General features: G+C 38.9%; 1 protein-coding gene across 1 annotated transcript in view; it reads left to right on the top strand.

Annotated features, from left to right (window-relative positions):
• Positions 1-23,320, top strand: part of LOC101740995 (uncharacterized) — a 124,191-nt gene that overhangs the window by 51,821 nt on the left and 49,050 nt on the right. Inside the window, exons 2-3 of the mRNA XM_062676835.1 lie at positions 10,482-10,574; positions 15,253-15,446. Coding sequence (XP_062532819.1) covers positions 10,502-10,574; positions 15,253-15,446 — 267 coding nt within the window. The 5' untranslated portion in view covers positions 10,482-10,501. The remainder of the gene's footprint in view (positions 1-10,481; positions 10,575-15,252; positions 15,447-23,320) is intronic.

Raw genomic sequence — 23,320 nt, 5'->3', positions numbered from 1 at the left:
CCAAGCCGCTGTCTACCGATTAATACTCTCCACAAGCCTCTTTAAAAACTAACCTTTAAATACGCCTTGATATATTTGCAACTACATCAAACTATAGAATAGTCGAATAGAATTTAAGTACTAGGAGGATATCGTGGAATGAAAACGTAGAGCTTAAACTTCAAATTCACTTTCAAGCTTACTCGAAGCGGGGTTACACGAACAATGCTTTTACAAGAGAAATCTATATATTAATACGTGAAGCAAAAACTTTTTATCCCTTTTTACGAATATTGCGCGGACGGAGGAGTATGAAATTTTCCACACTTATAGAGAATATAGAGAAGAAGTGCACAATGCTAATATTTTTTTTAAATAATGCATAAAAGATACATTAAATCAATAAAGAAAACATTACACACACTACATACCATGTATTTGACGCACACACGCATGCATACTATTTATTGTCAAACTTTTATTCTTGACGTCTGTTGTCAAATTGAGATTAAATATTGTTTGTCTTTGTTAATATTTTTTATAGTGTAGTTTTGGCGAAATTTGTGATTATAGAAGTATAAAATACAATCATAATAGTGTACAAACTTACAATTCCAATTAATTATACTCGAATTTCGACTACTGCGGGACCTCTAGTTTATTTTTATTGGGCCACTTTTTTCGTACATAAAAATAAATCGCTTACGCGAGACAACGTCTGGATGCAATTAGAAGAAGAAAACTATTAATTTGGTTTCTTGGTCGTTCCAATGTAGTTGACTGGAAGGTATAGTGGAAATTAAAGTGAACCCCGAATCAATTGCAATGCTTTATTTTAAAGTCTTTTTTTTGTTGAAATGGCTGTATCATTGTCTTTAGATATTGTGTGTTAATAGAAAAATTTATAGGTGCAATTATAATTGAAACTATTTTTTTTTTAATTGCTTAGATGAGTGGACGAGCTCACAGTCCAACTGGTGTTAAGTGGTTCTAAGGTCTCAAGTATAGTTACAACGGCTGCCCCACCCTTCAAACCGAAACGCATTACTGCTTCACGGCAGAAATAAGCGGGGTGATGGTACCTATCCGCGCCGACTCACAAGAGGTCCTACCACTAATAATTATGCAAATTATAATTTTGCGGGTTTCATTTTTATTACACGATGTTATTCCTTCACCGTGGAAGTCAATCGTGAACATTTTTTTTTTTTTTTTTTTTTATTGCTTTCGATAGGCAGACGAGCTTACGGCTCATCTGATGGGAAATGATAACCGTCGCCCATAGACATCCAAACTACATCAGTGACTCAGATGCGCTGCCTATCCTGGCCTGGATGGGCAGCCTTATGTATGTTACACCGGCTATCCTGTCCTTCAGACCGGAACACAATATTACTGTTTTGCGGCAGAAATAGACAGGACGGTGGTACCAACCCGGGCGGGCTTCTACACAGAACCCTACCACCTTTGTCGAGTACGTATTTCATTAGAAAAATTCGTATCACCAATAACCGTCAGAAACCATATTATAACCGAGATTTAACTATGCAACCTTAAAACCAATAGTCTGCCTTAGATTTGTCTTCTCAAATCTTATCATTCTATGAATCGTGGAATAAGTTTCTCTTACGTAAATATTTGATTTGAATTTCACGAAATCGACAATCCATTTCGCGACGAGACTCCGGCACCGCTTCTTCGATCGTCGGCGCGCGGCTTGAAGCGTATTTTCTTTGCTTGTTTAATGTTGTATCATTTGATAGACCGACATGTTGAGTTGTATTTTTCTTATAAAATTAAAACACATAATTGAAAACACTTTTATTTATTTATTTTTTGGAACGAAGTTCCTTATGGGACGATGCGGAGGGGTACCCTAACCGGGAAAAAAACGTCCGTAACGTAAGATCTTTATTACGATGTTATTCCTTCACCGTGAAAGTCAATCGTGAACATTTGTTGAGTACGTATTTCATTAGAAAAATTAGTAACCGCCTGAAATTCGAAAATCGGTGTATCGCTTAACACGAATGCACCGGACGTCTTATCCTTTGGGCCACGACGACTTAAAAGTTTATTGTCAAAGGACATAAAACCTTTCGCCTTAAATCGACCAGCTGACTGATTGGTGCGGGTCAATACGATCTGTATCTAGACGTACTTATGTATTTATTTAATATTTGTATTTTTTTTTATTTAAATTTGCTCGCTCGCAATCAATATATACAAAGTTGGATTGTTTGTCTTTTAAACATACAATCTATTCTAATATATAAATCTAGAGTGGTTTTTACGGATGTTCCTTTATAACTACTGAACCATGCATCCGATTGACTTGAAATTTGGTATCAATGTAGAAAATACATGTACTTAATGGATAGGCTAATATTTATATGAGTGCTGAACTCCCTACACCAGTTGCGGGGGCGTTAATGATGAGAATCTTTGTGGGGGTGAGAAATGATATGCTAATTTTAAATGCCCAGCGAAGCGGACGGGTACAGCTAGTTAATTATAATTTTATGAAATAATTCAAAACACGCTACAGACATTTGTCTGACTAGGTGGTGCAGTGGCTAGCTATCCTGACTGTTGACGCCGAGGGTCGTGGGTTCGATTTTTACATCGGGCAAATATTGTATGATGAAAAGCATTGTTTACTCTTTGTCTGGGTGCTTATTATCTATAAATGCATCTGTTTAAAAAGTATATAAGTATGTTTGTCAGTATTTGGTACCCATAACTTGGTGAATCCTGAATTGGGGCCAGATAATCGTGTGTGTGTGATTTGTTCCTGGTTACTATTATCATTATTATTAATAAACACAGCGGAGCGTTCCCTAGTTTGTTTAAATCAATTAAAATTATACAAAAATTAAGCAGTAGTAAAGAAAATAGGTACGTAGCGCAAAGAACGTTTTCGCGAAATTAAGTGCCATCTTCAGAGTCTAAGAGACATCTTCAGCTGTTGAATTCTAAGCATTAGGAGGCTCCGATATTTCGGTGTGGTTTCGATCGTTAATTGTTTTGCTGTCTAAAAGGCTGAGCAAATACTTGGACGGAACAATGGAAGGCGAGAAGCGGAACAAAAGAAGAATGCTTGTGTTTCGACTCATTGAAAATATAATTTAGATTCAATGTTTCTTAGCAACATCTCAATTTTTTTTGGAACGAAGTTTCTTATGTTACGATGCGGAGGGGTACCCTAACCGGGAAAAAACGTCCGTAACGTAAGATTTTTATTAGTAATGCACACAGTGTACGACTTAACTTTGTAATAACGTACACAAAATAACATATTTTTTTATCATTCATTGACCACGATCTCAGAGCGTTCGTTTGCGCAATACACTAACTCTTATGCAAACAACCGTGAATGAAGTGTACCACAATAAGTTCGCACGTTACCGAATGGCCGTGGGTTGTTGCGAAACCTCCAGTTTTATTTTCTTTATACCTAGAACAGAACTTAATATTTTTATAATAAGGAACTTCGTTCCTATCCGGTATCCCACGACACCACACTTCTTTTTTTATTCCAGTGACATGTCAAAAGAAAAGTAAATATTTGGACTACAGAAGTACCATTAAAGTATACTATATAGGTCTATGAGAAGCACTCATACTAATCAGCAGGGTAGCTAAAGATAAAAATTAAAACCCTAGTATGTGACGGGTAGACATCTTACAACGCAAGATATTTGACAGATGCCTGAATCTCGCTTACGACATTTTCAAGATAAAGCGCATATATACAAGTTCCGAACAACAACATTCGGACCGTCGGTCTACCGAGCAAATATCACCCGCTCGGTGGAAGATCTTCCCTTTGTCGTTAAGCCTCTCCAAACTGGTGACCTGCGTTCGGAACTTGTATATATGCGCTTTATCTTGATAATGTCGTAAGCGAGATTCAAGCATATGTCAAACATCTTGCGTTGTATGATGGCTTCTTCTTCTTCTCAATCGCTCCCTCATTGCTGAGGATCGTGACTCCGTTTCAGCTTGTCGACTGTTGGCCTCCATCGGTTCCGGTCAGTTGCCTGGTGTAGTGCAGCGCCAAATGGTCCGCTGGTTTGCTCGGAGATCTGGTCGGACCAACGTTTGGGGCTCCGGCCTCTAGGACGTTTTCCTTCTACTTTCCCAGTGACCATCAGACGTTCCAAGTTGTCTACACTTCTGCGGGCAACGTGGCCAAAGCAGCGCATTATGCGTTGCAGACAGGTGGCAGACAACTTGATGGTTGTATGATGGCTACCCGTCGCGTAATATGTCCTTTTCTTCGGTTTTCGCCAGTCATTTATACACAATTTAAACTAATTTTATGACGATGAGTTCACGACCCATATCACGAGTCCGTGAGCACGATAACTGTAAGCCATTTAAAACACACGACAGTAAAAAAACGCTAGATTAAACCGTAAAAATTGTTTTAATTATACTTGTGGTTGGTTGTCGTAATGAGCATAGCGCAGACTTTCGTGGTCGGGGTGAGGGTTTCGATACAAATTAGGTAATTATCTTTACCTATCTTATTTTTTTACTGGTGGTAGGACCTCGTGTGAGTCCGGATTCGTTCCAATAAATTGTAGCTTAATAAACTCCAAACATTTTGTGTAACAATAGATAGATCCACGTAGATTTAGTCCAGTTTTGATCTTTCTCGCCATTGATTGTTACATCAAAATTTTGTTTTTTTATTGCTTAGTTGGGTAGATGAGCTCACAGCCCACCTGGTGTTAGCTGGTTACTGGAGCCTTTATACACCTACAATGTAAATGTCGCCACGCACCTTGAGATATGAGTTCTAATGTCTCAGACACTCAATGTCTCAGTTGTACAGTTTTTTACAGCCCGCATTGCCCGGATTTCGTGAAAGCAGAATTTGCACATCAACAATTATGAACGCTATTTTTCATGGCTTTAATTAAATCAGACGTTTCCACCTCACGGTGTGGCCCTAGCCATTTACGAGAGAAAAAAAAAGGAGCAAAGATAACCACACAAAAAACAATTGTTACGTTACTAATTAATCTTTTACGGTTTGTTAGACAAATGAAAATGGTGAGGCGGAGTAAGAATGAATGGTGGATGCTGAATTAAGCCATTCCGTGGAACGTTAAATTCTCGGATGAAAATTAATTGGCATTGAGATATTTTCGAGAGATACTCGGCTTTTATATAAATATTTTGTTCTGTATCTATATTTAATTCGGTTTTGCTTTGATGGTGTTAACTCCAAACTTATTATTAACTATATACCATTTGCAGAAATAGATAACAAAGTATTTTGATCGTGAACTAGAAGTCGTCGTGGCCTAAAGGATAATACGTCCGGTGCATTCGTATGTAGCGATGCACCGATGTTCGAATCCCGCAGGCGGGTACCAATTTTTCTAATGAAATACGTACTTAATAAATGTTCACTATTGATTTCCACGGTGAAGGAATAACATCGTGTAATAAAAATCAAACCCGCAAAATTGGGACCTCTTGTGAGTCCGCACGGGTAGGTACCACCACCCCGCCTATTTCTGCCGTGAAGCAGTAATGCGTTTCGGTTTGAAGGGTGTGGGGTAGCCGTTGTAACTATACTTGAGACCTTAGAACTTATATCTCAAGGTGGGTGGCGCATTTACGTTGTAGGTGGGCGGTGAGCTCGTCCATCCACCTAAGCAATAAAAAAAAAAGAAACTTTCTCAGAAGTGCCATCAATAACTGGATACAGTTTCAATTCGAATGATAGATATGTAGACTGAGAAGAAGACAATGGAAAAACACAATCAAATAATTATTTCATGAAGTTTTACCAATAATAGTACATTGATCGAATTTCATGAGCATTAGTTTCATTGTTTAGCAAGTAAGTGTACGACACATCCTTTCTATTGTCACTTTTGTACTTCATGTAAGCAGAGGACCATTATATTGAAGGATCGGGCAATTTATCGTCCCAGCTAATATGATCTGGCGTACGTCTTTATCTATAGTTATTTTGCTATTCCTAGTCTCACATGTAACTAAATACTTATATACTAGTGGTCCCGCAGTAGTCGAAATTCGACTATAATTAATTGAAATTTTAAGTTTGAACATTATTATGAATCTATTGTCAAAGAATATTATTATACTTCTATTATCACAGATTCCGCCAAGACTACACTGTAGACAAATAATAGTAATGGAAAAAAAAATCACCTATTCTCAATTTTACCACAGACTTTAGGCAATAATAAAAGTTTGACAATAAACAAAGAGTATAATATATGTGTGTGTCAAATACATGGTAGTGTGTGTAATGTTTTTTTATTGATTTAATGTGTTATTAATGCATAATTTAAAAAGTATATTAGCATTCTGCACTCCTTCTCTATATTCTCTATAAGTGTGGAAAATTTTATACTCCTCCGTCTGCGCAATTTTCGTAAGAAGTGATACAAAGTTTTTAGCTTCACGAATTAATATATCTGTATACAATTATTATAGGCAAATGTATTAATGTTTCTAGCTTTATTTGCATATTTAAAAATTCGCGCCAGATGCGGACGATTTGGAATATGTCAAGTGGCACCCTCAAATCCTATAAAAAAATAAAAAAATAACAATCAACCGTTGAGAACAAGAAAATTTGTTACCTCTAAGCAAGAAATAGAGTAGAGTTCATCCATACTACCTGGAGCCACTGCGGTCATCCACAGTGCGTTTCCAGAGATCTTTTTTGCCACGTACCATCCGGCTATGGAATGAGCTCCCCTCCACGGTGTTTCCCGAGCGCTATGACATGTCCTTCTTCAAACGAGGCTTGTGGAGAGTATTAAGCGGTAGGCAGCGGCTTGGCTCTGCCCCTGACATTGCTGAAGTCCATGGGCGACGGTAACCATTCACCATCAGGTGGGCCGTATGCCCGTCTGCCTACAAAGGCTATAAAAAAAAGACGTTGTTCTATGACTATGCCTAAGCTTTATTAAATTGTAATTACTCTTTATTTGAGGGGCTATCCAAATAATTGCCCCGACACTTCGAACTCCCATCCCTTTGTGTCCAATACACTTGCTCTAGTTTTAATATTCTTTGGGCTTTGTTCTCATTGCGGTCTTAAGTTTCATTTAATCGTCTATTGATCTTATTTTTTGAAGGTCATTTGCTTTTCGTTTAGAATTGAAATGGAATTTATTTCGCTTTTTACATTCCCTTCAGTCCGTTCAGTATTATTTTAAAATTATTGTTATCAACGCTGTGCTTTTTTTACAATTTCTTGTAATGAATATCCACTATCTTGCAAATCAATAAATTCACATAATAAGATTTACTTTAGTCAATTCAATTACAAATTCCCCATTTTAATGTGTTTGTACGATCAGAACTTACGGGAAAAAAATTTTTTTTTAAACAAGTGGCACTCACCTCGATCTTCTCCCACGATCTGGTGTAATTTAGGTACTCCGCAGGATATGTTTGTTTAGCACGTCATCACACCTTTCTTGCTTAAAATAGAGGTAACAAATTTTCTTGTTCTAGACGACTGATTGTCCTTTTTTTTATAGGATTTGAGGGTGCCCTCTCCTTGCGGGCTGTCATTGCCCGCATTACGAGGACGAGAGTTCGTGGGAGGCCATGGCCAGATTTTGCGACCTGGTCATGGCGTTCCGCGAGGCTGAGGAGCGCGAAAGGGAGTGGGATCCCTCTTCGGCTCCTCAGCGAAGAAGGCGGGGTGGGGGACGCGGGCACGATGCCCCCGTTAATCTCCCGTAGGGACTGTTGGGTACTGGGTACGGGGGCGCCCGGTGCTCTGCTGTCGGTTTCGTGGTGAGGCAGCGCAAGGTGGCTCCTATGCGCCACTCACGGTGTCTCCCGAGACGACGTCCTTCGGGATCTTCCCGGGGATTGGATCCCGTCCGATTTTCAGGACGGGTACCGGCGACGGCGAGCCTGCGGCGCACATTGTGCGGTACCGTAGGTTTCGTGGAGTCGGAGTGGTGGAGCTCGATGGGGTTTAGTCGGTAGTCGGTTTTGCGGGGCGGATCCTGCGTGGTAGACGCCGCGCAGCGCCTCGCGCGCCTTTCTCAAGGCGTAGTCTCCCGGTAGGAATTGGAAGAAGAGGAGGACTTTGGTCTTCCCCTTCTCCCTCTTCTTCTCTGGAGGCGCCGGAGTCCGACATAACCCGGTCTATTACCCCTCTCGACCGGGTATCCGTAAATGGATTCCACAGCGTTAAAAAAAAAAAAAAAGGGTACCACTTGACATATTCCAAGTCGTCCGCATCTGGCGCGAATTTTTAAATATGCAAATAAAGCTAGAAACATTAATTCATTTGCCTATAATAATTGTATACAGATTAAAACCGATCTAACGAACATACCTAATCCATATACGTGAATATATCATCACTTTATCCATACTTGCTAGACGAAACTTAACCTAAATGACATGTTAAACTTATCATCTGAAGTAAGTACAGCGCCTAACAATCCACCGATTTATCTCTCGTCACATATCGCGATAGTTCGCATTTCACGGCGACAATGCCTTATAACATCTACATTGTTAAAACTATATATAGACCAAACTTCGAAGTATTCCAAACAAGAATTTGCCAAACAAAATGTCATATTACCGTACAAAAATGTTTTTTTTTTTATTATTTTTTTATTTTATTATTATTTGTGGTCATAGTTTAACAAAGATTAATAAGCTAATATTAATAAATGTATCACTATGTCCTGCTAGTAAAGCGTACAAATATTAGGTGTAAGTTTAATCTACATAAAAATAAAAAATAAAACTTAAATTATTCTACTTTATCATCTAAAGTTATCGTCTAAATATTCTGACATACTATAGTAAGCCATATCTATTAAAAATATTTGCAATTTTTGCTTAAAATCTTGTGAATCTACTGTCTTCAAAATGTTTATAGGTAGTTTATTAAATATTCTTGATGACATACTAAAAAAACTCTTGTCATAAAGGGCAGTTCTATGAGGTAGCGAAGAAATTTTTAAAGTATTCCTAACAGATTGCGGTTTTGCAAACAGATGTTTGCAAGCAGATGTTTGCAAAACCGCAATCTGTACTGTAATATCAAACTATTGTATCTCTATCTCTATATCTACCTATTGATTGAATTTCAGCAATTCAGAAAAATGCATAAATAGATATATAAATTTTAATACGCTTTTATTAGCTTCAGACGTATGTATGTTAGTATGTAACGGAATCTTTGAACATGATTTTGACCTCCTTCAAAACGTCGGATTAACTCGAAATTTGGCATACTTTTACGCCATTTGATATCAATAGTTATAAATATATCATGAACAGATATAAGTAGAAGGGTTATTTTGATAATATCCTGAAAAGCATCCCACGATTTTTTTACAATAAAATTGGATTTTCTATAAAAGCGTATTTTTTTAAGTTTATTTTTTTAACTATTATTTATTTACATCACAATTTGAGCACAATTCATATAAGCGTAGAGCACAATTTAATGCGACCATCAAATGGATTGAATGCTCATAAACTCACTTAGCTAATGAACTGATAAGAGGGGCCCACTATTTTAGTGCTATGAAGTGGACATAAACGCAACGACAGACCGTAAAACCCATGGCCTTGATCTTCGTAGAAGGTTAGGAGACTCCTCTGGGCATTCACTATTTAATTGACCACGTCTGGAGTGAAAGATCTTCGGGGGAGAAATTACCATCAAAACATGGGGGTGTAAAATCGACGGGGAACTTCTGGAAAGCTAGCACTCATGCGTTGCTGCTTACTTGACTCGAAGGAGTCACGACTAGCCTTATCAGGTCAAGGCTGAACCGGAAGGGTATCTATGGGATTAGCACAGCCCCATCAACCCCATCACAACTGCTTCCCTGTGTAGAAACGGACTTCTTATCAAAACATGTGTACTTAAACAAAAGTATACCACTTATTAGGGATGGGGACCAAGATAATTGTGGTTACGCAGGAATACACTGACATATTTTACAAGTTAACCAAAGGTTTGTGCCTTGGATATTAATACTTTTAGTTTCCTAATATTTGTTCGCAAAGTGAAAATTAATCTGTATCGCTACTCTATTTTTACTTTTTCTGTGTCTTAATATTGACAGGCTTATTGACATGGTAATTTGTGTGACATGCATCATTGGAATGTGTCCTAGTTAGGCAGAATCTACCTACTTGGAATTTATCATTAAAGAGCTCATGTAACCGTTAAAATACACGAAAACAGATCTTTTTTGCCACGTACCATCCGGCTTTGGAATGAACTCCCCTCCACGGTGTTTTCCGAGCGCTATGACATGTCCTTCTTTAAACGAGGCTTTCGGAGAGTACTTAATGGTGGGCAGCGGCTTGACTCTGCCCCTGGCATTGCTGACGTCCAAGAGCGACGGTGACTACTTTCCATCAGGTGGGCTGTATGCTCGTCTGCCTACAAAGGCTTTAAAAAAAATGGAATTTTCTAAGGACTATACTAGTTCTTTTGTTGACAGGTCTTGATTCCTCGACAGCGATGTCTGTGGAGAGCCAACAGTGCCTGTGCTTCGTGGTTCTACTTATCCACACAGTCATAGGTGCTGGGGAAGGTGAGTCGTTTGCTTAACGAACAAGAATGCTTATAGGAATATCTTAGGTATAGTATAGTATATATAGTATAGTTTACTGGTGGTAGGGCCTCTTGTGAGTCCGCACGGGTAGGTACCACCACCCCGACTATTTCTGCCGTGAAGCAGTAATGCGTTTCGGTTTGAAGGGTGGGGTAGCCGTTGTTACTATACTGAGACCTTAGAACTTATGTCTCGGGGTGGGTAGCGCATTTGTGTTGTAGATGTCTATGGGCTTCAGTAACCAATTTACGTCCACCTATCTAAGCAATAAAGAAAAAGTATAGGTATTAGGCAGAGGCTTGGCTCTGCCCCAGGCATTGCTGAAGTCCATGGGCATCGGTAACCACTCACCATCAGTTGGGCCGTATGCTCGTCTGCTTACGTCTACACGGGCAGTAAAAAAATACAGTATAAACCACAGGTTCTTTCTTGAGTTGAGATCACGCACTGGTAGAGGTATTGTTTGGCACCCCTCTGCCTAATGGATCGATGTTTTGCCGAGAATGCCCGGCATGAAATTCACAAGAAAACTCTATATCTATATTTATAAATAATGAATTGCACATGGATAAATAATGTATTAAATCTCAAGAACTTGTGATGAACACTGCCAAACATAAGTAGTATGTAGCCTGTTACCGTGTATTGTCATGGTATCAGGTAAGAGATTTAAAAAAAAAAACCTTTTATTTATTTTATTCCTCTTAGTAAGCCAGACAGGCTTATTTGGTCAATGCATAGATATAGTTTATCCTCCTCGTTCTTGCCTCGTGTTCCTCAGTGCTGAGGGTCGTGACCTTTACGGATCACTTTTGCTTGGACTATTTTCCTACGTTCCTTCCACTCATCTATATCTATATCTATATCTATATCTATATCTACATCTACATCTACATCTACATCTACATCTACATCTACATCTACATCTACATCTACATCTACATCTACATCTACATCTACATCTACATCTACATCTACATCTACATCTACATCTACATCTACATCTACATCTACATCTACATCTACATCTACATCTACATCTACATCTACATCTACATCTACATCTACATCTACATCTACATCTACATCTACATCTACATCTACATCTACATCTACATCTACATCTACATCTACATCTACATCTACATCTACATCTACATCTACATCTACATCTATATCTATATCTATATCTATATCTATATCCATATATATATATATAGTTCATAGAGAAATCTTAATCAAAAAATTTCTCCAGCCACCTTGAGTTGTGTGGCCACATGCCAAAGCTTCATATTGTATCGTATAAAAGTGGTCCCACTGTTAAAACCGTAACATATACGAACAAATGGTTGCTTCACGATAAAAACATGCAGGATGTACACTCGCACCTCTTCGTGTGGGCGGGCACACAACATTTTCAGTTAATACTAGTCATAAAACTGAGTGAAACAAACCGGGTAAAACGTAAAATGAAAAGTCCGTATTTAAAACTCCAGTATATTTAGTTCAAAAAGCAAAGTTTTTGCTAACAGACTACATATATAAAATTTAAAAAAAAGTGCACAAAACCACATGGAACCGACCACGGAAAAGTTTGTTTATAACGGTCAGCGGAATGAGGGTGTATGGCATACGACTTTTTATTCATTTTAGCAACATGGTAGCTTGCAGAGGACCCGAAGGTTTTATTTAACTCTCCGTTGTTTTAATCTTCAGGCGAGATTTCTCGTTCATTAGTATCAAGTTTCCATTGAAGAGTTTTAATTAGAATTACTCACGTCTTTGGTAGTGTTCATGTTGATATGTCTTGCATTCAGATGAAATTATGACATATCATGCTTGAATATGATATGAATTTCAATTAAGCTTACTCCGTTCACAAAGGTGAAGGAACGTTTTTGCTTTGATATGTTTTCAAATTTTAAATGGCTCTCTTCTAAAGTTGCAAAAAGGTCGTTTAAACCAAATAGCTTTTCACATCTCGATATTAACTGTGTGGTTTCTGTCTTAAATTGCTTTTTAAGACACCCAATCTAATATTTTTTTTCCGCGTTGACGTAAGTTAACTTCAACCACAGGTTTTTTTTTTATTTATTGCTTCGATGGGTGTCCACCGACGAGCTCACAGCCCACTTGGTGTTAAGTGATTACTGGAGCCCTTAGACATCTACGACGTGAGTACGCCACTTACCTTGAGATATAAGTTCTAAGGTCTCAAGTATAGTTACAACGGCCCCAACCTTCAAACCGAAACGCATAACTGCTTCACGGCAGAAATAGGTGGTGCGGTGGTGCCTACCCGCGCGGACTCACAAGAGGTCCTACCACCAGTTAATATATAATGACGATTCATTTAAAACCCAGAATGCTGTTTAAGATCAAAACAGATTACCAGAACAATAAACCGAGCGTCTCCAGAGCCAAAAAGCGCAAACGGTACCTAAAATGTTTTATGACAGATGATTAATACGAGGGGCGGTCTAGCGTTGAGCACTGCATGATAAATCTGCACTTGAACCGGCTATAAAATCAAGTCTAGCCATAAATTTCCCGAGCACTCTTGAACATTGCCAGCTATTGTTTAACGTATATTTAGTAGCTATCGTTTGTTAAGACTCTTCGATGTGAGAAATGATAAGATTGACATTTGGATTGACTTTTGGATTTGCTGTTTCTATCGAAGCTCATTTTTAAGGTCATACAGTGTTTTTATAGAGTTTGGTGTATTTTGAATTTGATAAAGGCAACACGGATAACACGGATAATCCGGTTTAGCGCTATGACATGTCCTTCTTTAAAAGAGGCTTGTGGAGAGTATTAAGCGGTAGGCAGCGGCTTGGCTCTGCCTCTGGCATTGCTGAAGTCCATGGGCGACGGTAACTACTCACCATCAGGTGGGCCGTAAGCTCGTCTGCCTACAAGGGCAATAAAAAAAAAGACCCAAAGCAGTCATGCTTTTCGGTTTGAAGGGACGATCGGTTTACAAAGAAATCGAGTTTTTGACCCCACGTCTCAAGATGGCATCCTGGCGAATTTCCTGGTGGAATCAAGGCGACATTCAAATGTAGGTGGTAGTGGCGGAATCTCGAACTTATGGCCTATTTATACAATAGATACACGAAACATTATTAGCCCAAAAGGATACTGTGCAGCTCTTGAAACTTCTGCTTCTTCTTCTGAGTCGGTCTCTTCATTGACGAAGGTCGTGTTTAGTTTGAAATGTTGGCCACTCGATGTATAATGCTTCCCCACGTCTTCTTGGAACAATAACTCTATTATTTTGTGCTTTGCTTACGGAGACAACGTGAACGTTGCATGAAAGCAAACAATAATATCAGAAATTAATAAAGGATATCCTAAGCTCTTGATTACAGCTTTTAAAAGCTTTTAATACTTGAATAATTAAATGAAGTTTTCTCAATTATGCCAGGGAAATTTTCGTTTCGTCTCGCGAAAAAGCATCCGAGCTTTCGAAATTTTAAACAATTATTATTAGAATAATTTTTCATGTGAAAAGGTAAACTCCTTTGTATTTGCGGCTAGGACAACTTTTTTAATTACTTTCCAAAGGGGGTTATTATCATTTGTCGTAATACTTTTGAGAGCTTTAAAATCTTAAATTGTAATTATTGAATATCTTTTTTTTTAAGAATCAAACTACTTGATTATGATCAATCGTCATCTACATAGATAGTGAATAAATAATCAGATTAAAAAAAGAAAAGCAAGTACTCTCTATCTATTGTTAGTTACCAAAGATCATGGATGGATGATTCACTTGAGCATCCCCACTCAATTTGAGACATTAAGTTGAAGTTTGAACTATATCTCGGGTTCCCGACCCTTCAAAGCGAAATGAAAGATTATTTTACGACAGCAATAAGCTAAAGTTTTCTCATGCGTGCTTACAGTGTGACGTAGCATCAATAAACTTAATCGTGTCTTCTGAATCACAATAGGATAGTATATTATCAGTTAAAATCTCCCACCTTTTGTTTTGTATAGTAAAAATCAAATCTGCAAAATTATGATTTGGGTAGTGGTGGTAGGACGTCTTGTCAGTTCGGTAGGTACCACCTACCTGCCTATTTCTGCCGTGAAGCAGTAATGCGTTCAAGGGTTGGACAGACGTTGTGTTATGAAAACTGAGACTTGAATTCATGTTTCAAAGTGGATGGCGGCATTTACGTTGTGGATGTCTATTTAAAACCCAGGGTAGGCGTGGACCTAAGCAATAAAAAATCTAATATACCACAAACTTCATTACTGTGTATTTGTCGACGTCGCCCAAAACACGTCATTACGGATCCTCCCGATCCATTAACGATGCTTTTAGGTTCCACAAGCACCGGTCACCGTCCTCGTCGAACCCATCGCTTGCGATGAAGGGCTCAGCGAGCGAATTAACCCAGAAACACAGCCCACTGAGTTTCTCGCCGGATATTCTTAGTGGATCGCGTTTCCGGTCCGGTGGTAGATTCTGCGAAGCGCTGCTCTTGCTAGAGCCAGTGTTAGCAACAATCCGGCTTGAGCCCCGTGAGCTCACCTACACGTTAGGGCGAAGCTGATATAGACTCTCAAAGCTATCAGCATAGGTAGGAAAAAAAGAAGTAAAAGAAACTATGTACATTACTCTAAAGAACCTATTCTGTTGCAGGTCCAACATCGACAACAGCAACAACCACCAGGATCGAACAGAACGAGCTAACAGTCTCCTTCCCGCCGCTAGAAGACTTATATAACAGCACGCCTGAGAAGCACTTCGCGACAGAGAATAATACGGTTGTGACATCACAGACCGGTTCCACGGCACTGCTGCCCTGTGTTATCAGAAACATTGGTGATGGAATTGTAAGTAGTACATTTTTTTTTTATAATTAATGTTAAGCATTTATGGCCCGGTCACACTCTGCTATGGTCGAACACATTTGGTGTGGTTAAATGTGCGAAATATATTAAAATTTGTTAGGACCACTTCTCGCTGGTTTTGTATTGGTATTTTGAAATAGAAACTGCTATAAAGTAATTTTATCTTAATCTTTATATACTTATATATATACATATAATTGAATTGCTGCTCGTTAGTCTGGCTAAAACTCGAGAACGGCTGGACCGATTTGGCTAATTTTGGTCTTGAATTATTTGTGGAAGTCCAGAGAAGGTTTAAAAAGGTAGATAAATATGAAAATGCTCGGAATTAAATAAAAATAACAATTTTGTTTTTCCTTGAATGTGTCCCCCTTCAGACGGATTTCTTTTGTTTGTTTTAAGTTTATTTGAAACAAAAGTTTAGGTCTTTTATTTATCGACTGAGGTACTACAAAGTCTGCTAGTTAATAAATAAAAAGTGGAAATATCAAAAAGTTATAGGCGCAGTACAAAAAAAAGATATAATTAATTAATATCATAGACTTACCTGTCGTAGGCTTGATAGTGCTAACACAGAAGTACCAACAAAAGTTGTAACACCTATAACTGCTATGGTCAGAATCGTTTGAATTGCTGAAGAACACAAAGAGGACGTAGACAAACAAACTCTGCACTGTGTAATCCTTATGTTTTTTCTTTCAATTTTTCCGTAGTAAAAATGGCTATGCCAAAAATAAATCAAACTTTAATTATATTTGCGTAATTATTGGTGGTAGGACGTCTTGTGAGTCCGCGCGGGTAGGTACCACCACCCTGCCTATTTCTGCCGTGAAGCAGTAATGCGTTTCGGTTTGAAGGGTGGAGCAGCCGTTGTAACTATATTGAGATCTTAGAACTTATATCTCAACGTGGGTGGCGCATTTACGTTGTAGATGTCGATGGGTTCCAGTAAGCACTTAACAACAGGTGGGCTGTGAGCTCGTCCACCCATGTTAGCAATAAAAAAAAAAAAAGAAAATGGTTGGAACTTATCTAACACCTCGGGCTATTTCGGAATGGAACGTTAAAGACTAAAAACAATTTTTATAGAAAAATTGAGGACTTTTTGGCGGGAACGCGAGGAGTGAAGTTGTGTGATTTGTTTTATTTTGTCTATTTAGTGTTTCTACGGGTTTAAATGTGTAACAACGGTGGTTTATTAACTGTTTAATAACTGTGAAAGTGCACAAATGTGGGAAAATGAAACAAAGCTGCTGGACGTAACTTCTCGGGTTCCTCCAAAAAGTCCACTGAAAAAATCTTAGTAAATGACCACCATTTTACTGAGATTATATTTCATTCCATTTCATTTCATTTAATTTCATCCCAGTTGATTAATGTCACAAATAATAATTAATTGTCTTCGTTTCATTTAATTTCACTCCATATTATCATTTTTCATAAAAATAAGAACATAAATTAAAATAAGACATGACTTAAAGGTCTTAGGTACCAGGTCATAAAATCTCTTAAAAAAAAATATAGAAAATTTACGGTAGTTTGCACAGTATTCAAATAGTTACGACAAACAACCCTTAGTCCGACTTTTTGGCGGGAACGCGGGGAGTGAAGTTGTTAAATTTGTTTTATTTTGTCTATTTAGTGTTTCTTCAGGTTTAAATGTGTAATAACGGTGGTTTATTAACTGTTTAATATATTTAAAAGTGCACAAATGTGGGAAAATAAAACTAAGCCGCTGGATCTAAATTCTCGGGATCCTACAAAAAGTCCACTAAAAAAGTCTCAGTAAATAACCAACATTTTACCAAGATTATATTTCATCCCATATAATCTCATCTCATTCCATTTAATTTCACTCCATAATATCATTTTTCATAATAATAAGACTATAAATTAAAATAAGAATTGAGAAAGGTCTTAGTTACCAGGTCATAAAACCCCTTAAAATACCCTTAGTTGTTCTTGACCATAAAAGCTTGAAGCTGTAACTGTATTTTTATAAGAATATTCTTTATATAATGATAATAAAAAACGCAAGATTCTACCGTAATAGTAGGTTTAATTTTGTCTGCGTCTCGTAAAAAACCGGAAATAATACTATATCAAAATCTATTGTTATTCTCCAGAAAAGAATAATCTAGAAGATTCATCGAGCTGCTACTTCTAAATAGGCCTATTTCTCTAGAGAATCAATCACCCGCTCTGTTTTGTGTTTCGCTATATAACTCCAATGGTATAGGAAATTCAATCTTAAGGTTTATTAGTTGAAGTAGTTTTCATTTAAATGGCAAGTAACAAGTATACGATATTATCGAAGAATATAGATATTATTAAATGAATGGCACACCCTAACCTTGAGGCTGGAGTTCTAATAACGTTGTAACACTTGTTATCATACTCTTGAAAAAGTAACGCGCGGAGTGAATGATTTTTTTTATTGCCCTTGAATGCAGACGAGCAGACGGCCCACCTGATTGTGAGTGGTTACTGTCGCCCTTGGACTTCAGCAATGCCAGGGGCAGAGCCAAGCCGCTGCCTACTAATTAATACTCTCCACAAGCCTCGTTTGAAGAAGGACATATCATAGCGCTCGGGAAACACCGTGGAGGGGAGCTCATTCCATAGCCGGATGGTACGTGGCAAGAAAGATCTCTGGAAACGCACTGTGGATGACCGCAGTAGCTCCAGGTAGTATGGATGAACTCAACTTCGGTGGCGGGCGGTGCGATGGTAAAAACGAGATGACGGTATCATCTCGAACAATTCCTCAGACTGCTCTGAAACACACTGAAATAGGTAGATAGTGGTAAAATAAGACGGAATTTTTTATTGCTTTGATGATTGGACGAGCTCACAGCCAACCTGGTGTCAAGTGGTTACTGGAGCTCATGGACATCTACAACGTAAATGCGCCACCCACCATGAGATATAAGTTCTAAGATCTCAGTATAGTTACAACGGCTGCCCCACCCTTCAAACCGAAACGCGTTACTGCTTCACGGCAGAAATAGGCAGGGCGATGGTACCTACCCGCGCGGACTCACAAGAGGTCCTACCACTACTAAAAATTAGGAGGTAGACTCCCCAAAAACTATTAACGATTACATATTTAAGTGACTTTTTCCATTTAGGTAATGTAAGGACGAAAAAAAAAAAAATTCCCGTGTTCTATTAAAAAAATTTTTGTATCAAAGTACCTGCATCAAAAATCATCAGACTGTAAAATGTTTCTGAAACAAACAAAAAAAAAAAAAAAACTCCACGCAAAAATATTCAGACTGAAAATTGTCATCCGTGAAAATTGTAGTGCGCCGGGAAAAGTGAACTATTAATTTCCCGGAGCTATTTACGAATAACATTTCTTTGTTATTCATCATTATATTTGTTATGTGTATATGGGTATATTATATTATATGTTATAAATTAAACTAGAGGTCCCGCAGTAGTCGAAATTCGACAATAATAATTAATTGGAATTGTAAGTTTGTACACTATTATGATTGTATTTTATACTAATATAATCACAAATTTCGCCAAGACTGCACTATAAAAAATATTTAACAAAGACAAACAATATTTAATCTATTCTCAATTTGACAACAGACGTCAAGAACAAAAGTTTGACAGTAAATAGTATGCATGCGTGTGTGCGTCAAATACATGGTATGTAGTGTGTGTAATGTTTTCTTTATTGATTTAATGTATCTTTTATGCATTATCTAAAAAAAATTAGCATTGTGCACTTCTTCTCTATAATCTCTATAAGTGTGGGAAATTTCATACTCCTCCGTCCGCGCAATTTTCGTAAAAAGGGATACAAAGTTTTTGGTTCACGTATTAATATATAGATTAATATGCATATATCTATACTAATATATAAATCTATAGTGGTTTTTACGGATGTTCCGTTATAATTACTGAACCGTGCATCCGATTGACTTGAAACATGGTATCCATGTAGAAATTATATGTACTTAATGGATAGGCTAATATTTATATGAGTGTTGGACTATCTAATAATAATGACAATAAATAATAATGTTAATTTTAAATGCGCAGCGAAGCGGGCGAGTACGGCTAGTATATAAAATATTATATAATTTTATTGCCCTTGTAGGCAGACGAGCATACGGCCCACCTGAAGGTGAGTGGTTACCGTCGCCCATGGACTTCAGTAATGCCAGGGGCAGAGCCAAGCCGCTGCCTACTATATATGTTACTGCTACATATGTATGTATGTAGTACAGATTACATATTGTATAGGCGTAACTTGAGTTACTTATGCGGCATGATATGCCACTTTGAATGCGTATGTGTCGAAATTTACGTCTTGCACGCAATCTCCATTTCTGTCGTACGTGAAATGTTTATTCACATGTAACATTATAATAAATTTAGTTATGCTTTGGTTTTGTATGCTTTTCCAAAAAGCTACATTGTAGAAAAATAGAGACAGTACACTTTATTGCTCACCAAAAAATATTAAAATTGAACATCGAACAAAAGCGATCAGATATAATTTGTTAAATAGACGTTCTTCTGGTTAAAAGAGATCTCTTCCAAGCAATTGTTTTCTTAAGAGAAAATTCAAAAAAAATTAACGTGATATTTTGTGTTGTACTAACAATACTGAGATCTTTATGATGATTTACTGGTGGTAGGACCTCTTATGAGTCCGCACGGGTAGGTACCACTTCCCTGCCTATTTTCAGCCGTGAAGCAGTAATGCGTTTCGGTTTGAAGGGTGGAGCAGCCGTTGTAACTGTACTGAGACCTTAGAACTTATATCTCAAGGTGCGTGGCGCATTTACGTTGTAGATGTCTATGGGATCCAGTAACCACTTAACACCAGGTGGGCTGTGAGCTCGTCCACTCACCTAAGCAATAAAAAAAAAGATCTATCGAAATAGATCAAACCTATTTTTTCTTGGCTGGAGAACTCACGGCCCAACTGGCATGCCCACAATGGTAGGGAATCTTGTGAGTCCACATGGGTAGGTACCGCAACCCTGCCTGCCTATTTCAGTGAAGCAGTAATACGTTTCTATTTGAAGGGTGGGGCAGCCGTTGTACTGTAAAAACTGAGACTCATGTTTCAATATGGTTGGCATTTATGCTGTTGATATCTATGAACTCCGGTGACTACTTAACATCAGATGATCCGTGAAGTAGTCCACCGATTTGAGAAAAAAGTAATGAAAATGAATTTTAAATTTTAAAATCTTTAAATATGCGCGTTGTTGATTTGCTGTTAATAGTTTAAAATCTGGTGGGCTTTAAGCTCCTCTCTTTGTTCTTGTAGCCTAGACACCGTACAGTTTGCCGGGCTGACCTTCGTGCCCGGGGCGTAGCGCGCCCCAGCCCCACTGTGGTCAGAGCGCGTAGGGCCCAATCTCGGCGGTCCGTGCTGGAATCATGGTCCAGGCGGCTGGCCGATCCTTCGGCTGGTCGTAGGACCGTCGAGGCGATTCGCTCAGTCCTTGTGAACTGGGTGAATCGTGACAGAGGACGCCTCACTTTCCGGCTCACGCAGGTGCTCACTGGGCATGGTTGCTTCGGTGAGTTCCTGCACCGGATCGGAGCCGAGCCGACGGCAGAGTGCCACCATTGTGGTTGCAACTTGGACACGGCAGAGCACGCGCTCATTGCCTGCCCCGCATGGGAGGGGTGGCGCCGTGTCCTCGTCGCAAAAATAGGAAACGACTTGTCGTTGTCGAGTGTTGTGGCATCGATGCTCGGTGACGACGAGTCGTGGAAGGCGATGCTCGACTTCTGCGAGTGCACCATCTCGCAGAAGGAGGCGGCGGGGCGCGTGAGAGACGCGCGAGCCCGCCGCCGTCGAGCGGGGGCCAGGGAGGCGGATATCGCCCAAGCCCTGGCCCTCTAAGTGTTTCAGGTCCCCTTCACATGTCGGTCTGGGGACCGGCGAGGGGGGCCTAAGAAGACGACGTGCAAGCTGCTCTGCACGCGTTTTACCGCAAGAGCATCCGGGTGATGGAAGGCCGGTTATCCTCGACCCACGCTGGTTTTGACCCAGCGGGGTATTCCGTAGGATAACCTATTCTAACCGGCGCCATCTAGGCGGGCTCCGGATAGCCTGCCGACCGAGAGGGCTGGTGGTCGTAGCGCCGACGACTGCTGGTTCGGCGTCTCGAGGGGAAGGGTGATGGAAGAGATGTGCTCCGCACTAAACGCTTCACTTTTTCCCCTTTGCCTTTTCATAGGTTCTGTCTCATGCGAGGTTCGGACGCGGGTTGTTGAGCGACAGGAGGTTATAGTCAATTCGACTCCGACATGCCCCGCCCTTCATCCCCAGTGGAGGGCGGAAAGGCACCGTACAGCTTAGGTGATGTGGCAGGCTGTTTTTTTATCTCTAAAGAATTTTTATAAAGCCTGGAACGAGAATGGCTCGCCCAGAAAAGGAATTCTGCAATTCACTTCTTAAGTCATAGCCCGAGAGCCCGTGGGATCTACCTGTATGTATTTGACCAGACCTGAATTTTCGTACATTGAGACCCCTATACCTACCATGCATGAGGTGGGGACTCACTAAGCTCAAAGTGGTCGACGCGCCGAGCGCTCAGGTAGGACAGGTACCGATTTTGACGGATTTTAAATCCATTTGACCACGTCTGCCGTTTTGAAATTTTGAAAATATATGATTATAATTATCGGAAAATAAGAATGGCAGACCATTATCGCGCATTTTACTTTGTGGCAGACCACTTTGAAAATGCTAAAAAAATAAAATTTTGAAAGTAATTGACCAGATCTGCCATTGATATAATAATATATGCTGTTTATTATAGTCTTAAAAACTTATATTGATCACGGCAGACCTCTACATTGCGTACACACATCAACATATAATAAAATCTTAGCTACTACCCGGCCAGATGTATATTATGTTTTCCGATTGCGATTTACTTTAGCAATGTATTTACCGAAATTAATATTTTTTTATATTATATATACTAAACTTTATTAGTTAGACAATTAAGAAGTGAATTTTTTATGGAATAATTATAAATAATACGGTACAATGCTGATCAAAAAATAATTCAATTCCTCATTTTTATCATTCAACATTTAACTTGCCAGCTATACAATGCCAAAAAATCAAGGTAGGTGGCGGTATTTACTTTGTAAATGTCTATGGGATACGGTGACAATTAACACCAGGTGAGTTGTGAGAGCTCGCCCACACATTAATGCAATAAAAAATGCCAACGCCTCAGGCGGGGAGTATCAGGTCGAAGATCGTAACAAGTGGAGGAGTTTGATCCTGATCATGATCATGATCCTCATTAGTAACGGTAACTACTTGACGACGCGAAGGAAGCGAAAATGCACTATTATCCATACTAATATTATAAAGCTGAAAAGTTTGTTTGTTTGAATGCGCTAATCTCAGGAACTGGTCCGATTTGAAAAAAATATTTGTGTTCGGTAGCTCATTTATTGAGGAAGACTATAGGCTATATAACATCACGGTAAGGCCAGTACAAGTGGAGCACCAACAAAGAATGTTTCAGAATAGGGGTTTTTGTGCTCCTTAACATTCTATAATTCAAAAATATTTTCACTTTCTACGTAAATGAAGGGGGGGGTAAAATTTTGCGTTATCTTAAAGTAACTATTCCACGCGGACCGAGTCGCGGGCAAAAGCTAGTCTTTTATAAAGTTCAGGTTCATTTTCTTTTTATCCTCAAGGCGACATTCAAATGTAGGTGGTAGTGGCGGAATCTCGAACTTATGGCCTATTTATACAATAGATACACGAAACATTATTAGCCCAAAAGGATACTGTGCAGCTCTTGAAACTTCTGCTTCTTCTTCTGAGTCGGTCTCTTCAT

This window comes from Bombyx mori, chromosome 28 (genome assembly GCF_030269925.1).
Source record: "Bombyx mori chromosome 28, ASM3026992v2".
In the NCBI taxonomy this organism is placed as follows: Eukaryota; Metazoa; Arthropoda; class Insecta; order Lepidoptera; family Bombycidae; genus Bombyx; species Bombyx mori.
The sequence above is the reverse complement of the archived record's forward strand: the minus strand, read 5'-3'. Positions and strand labels throughout refer to the sequence as shown.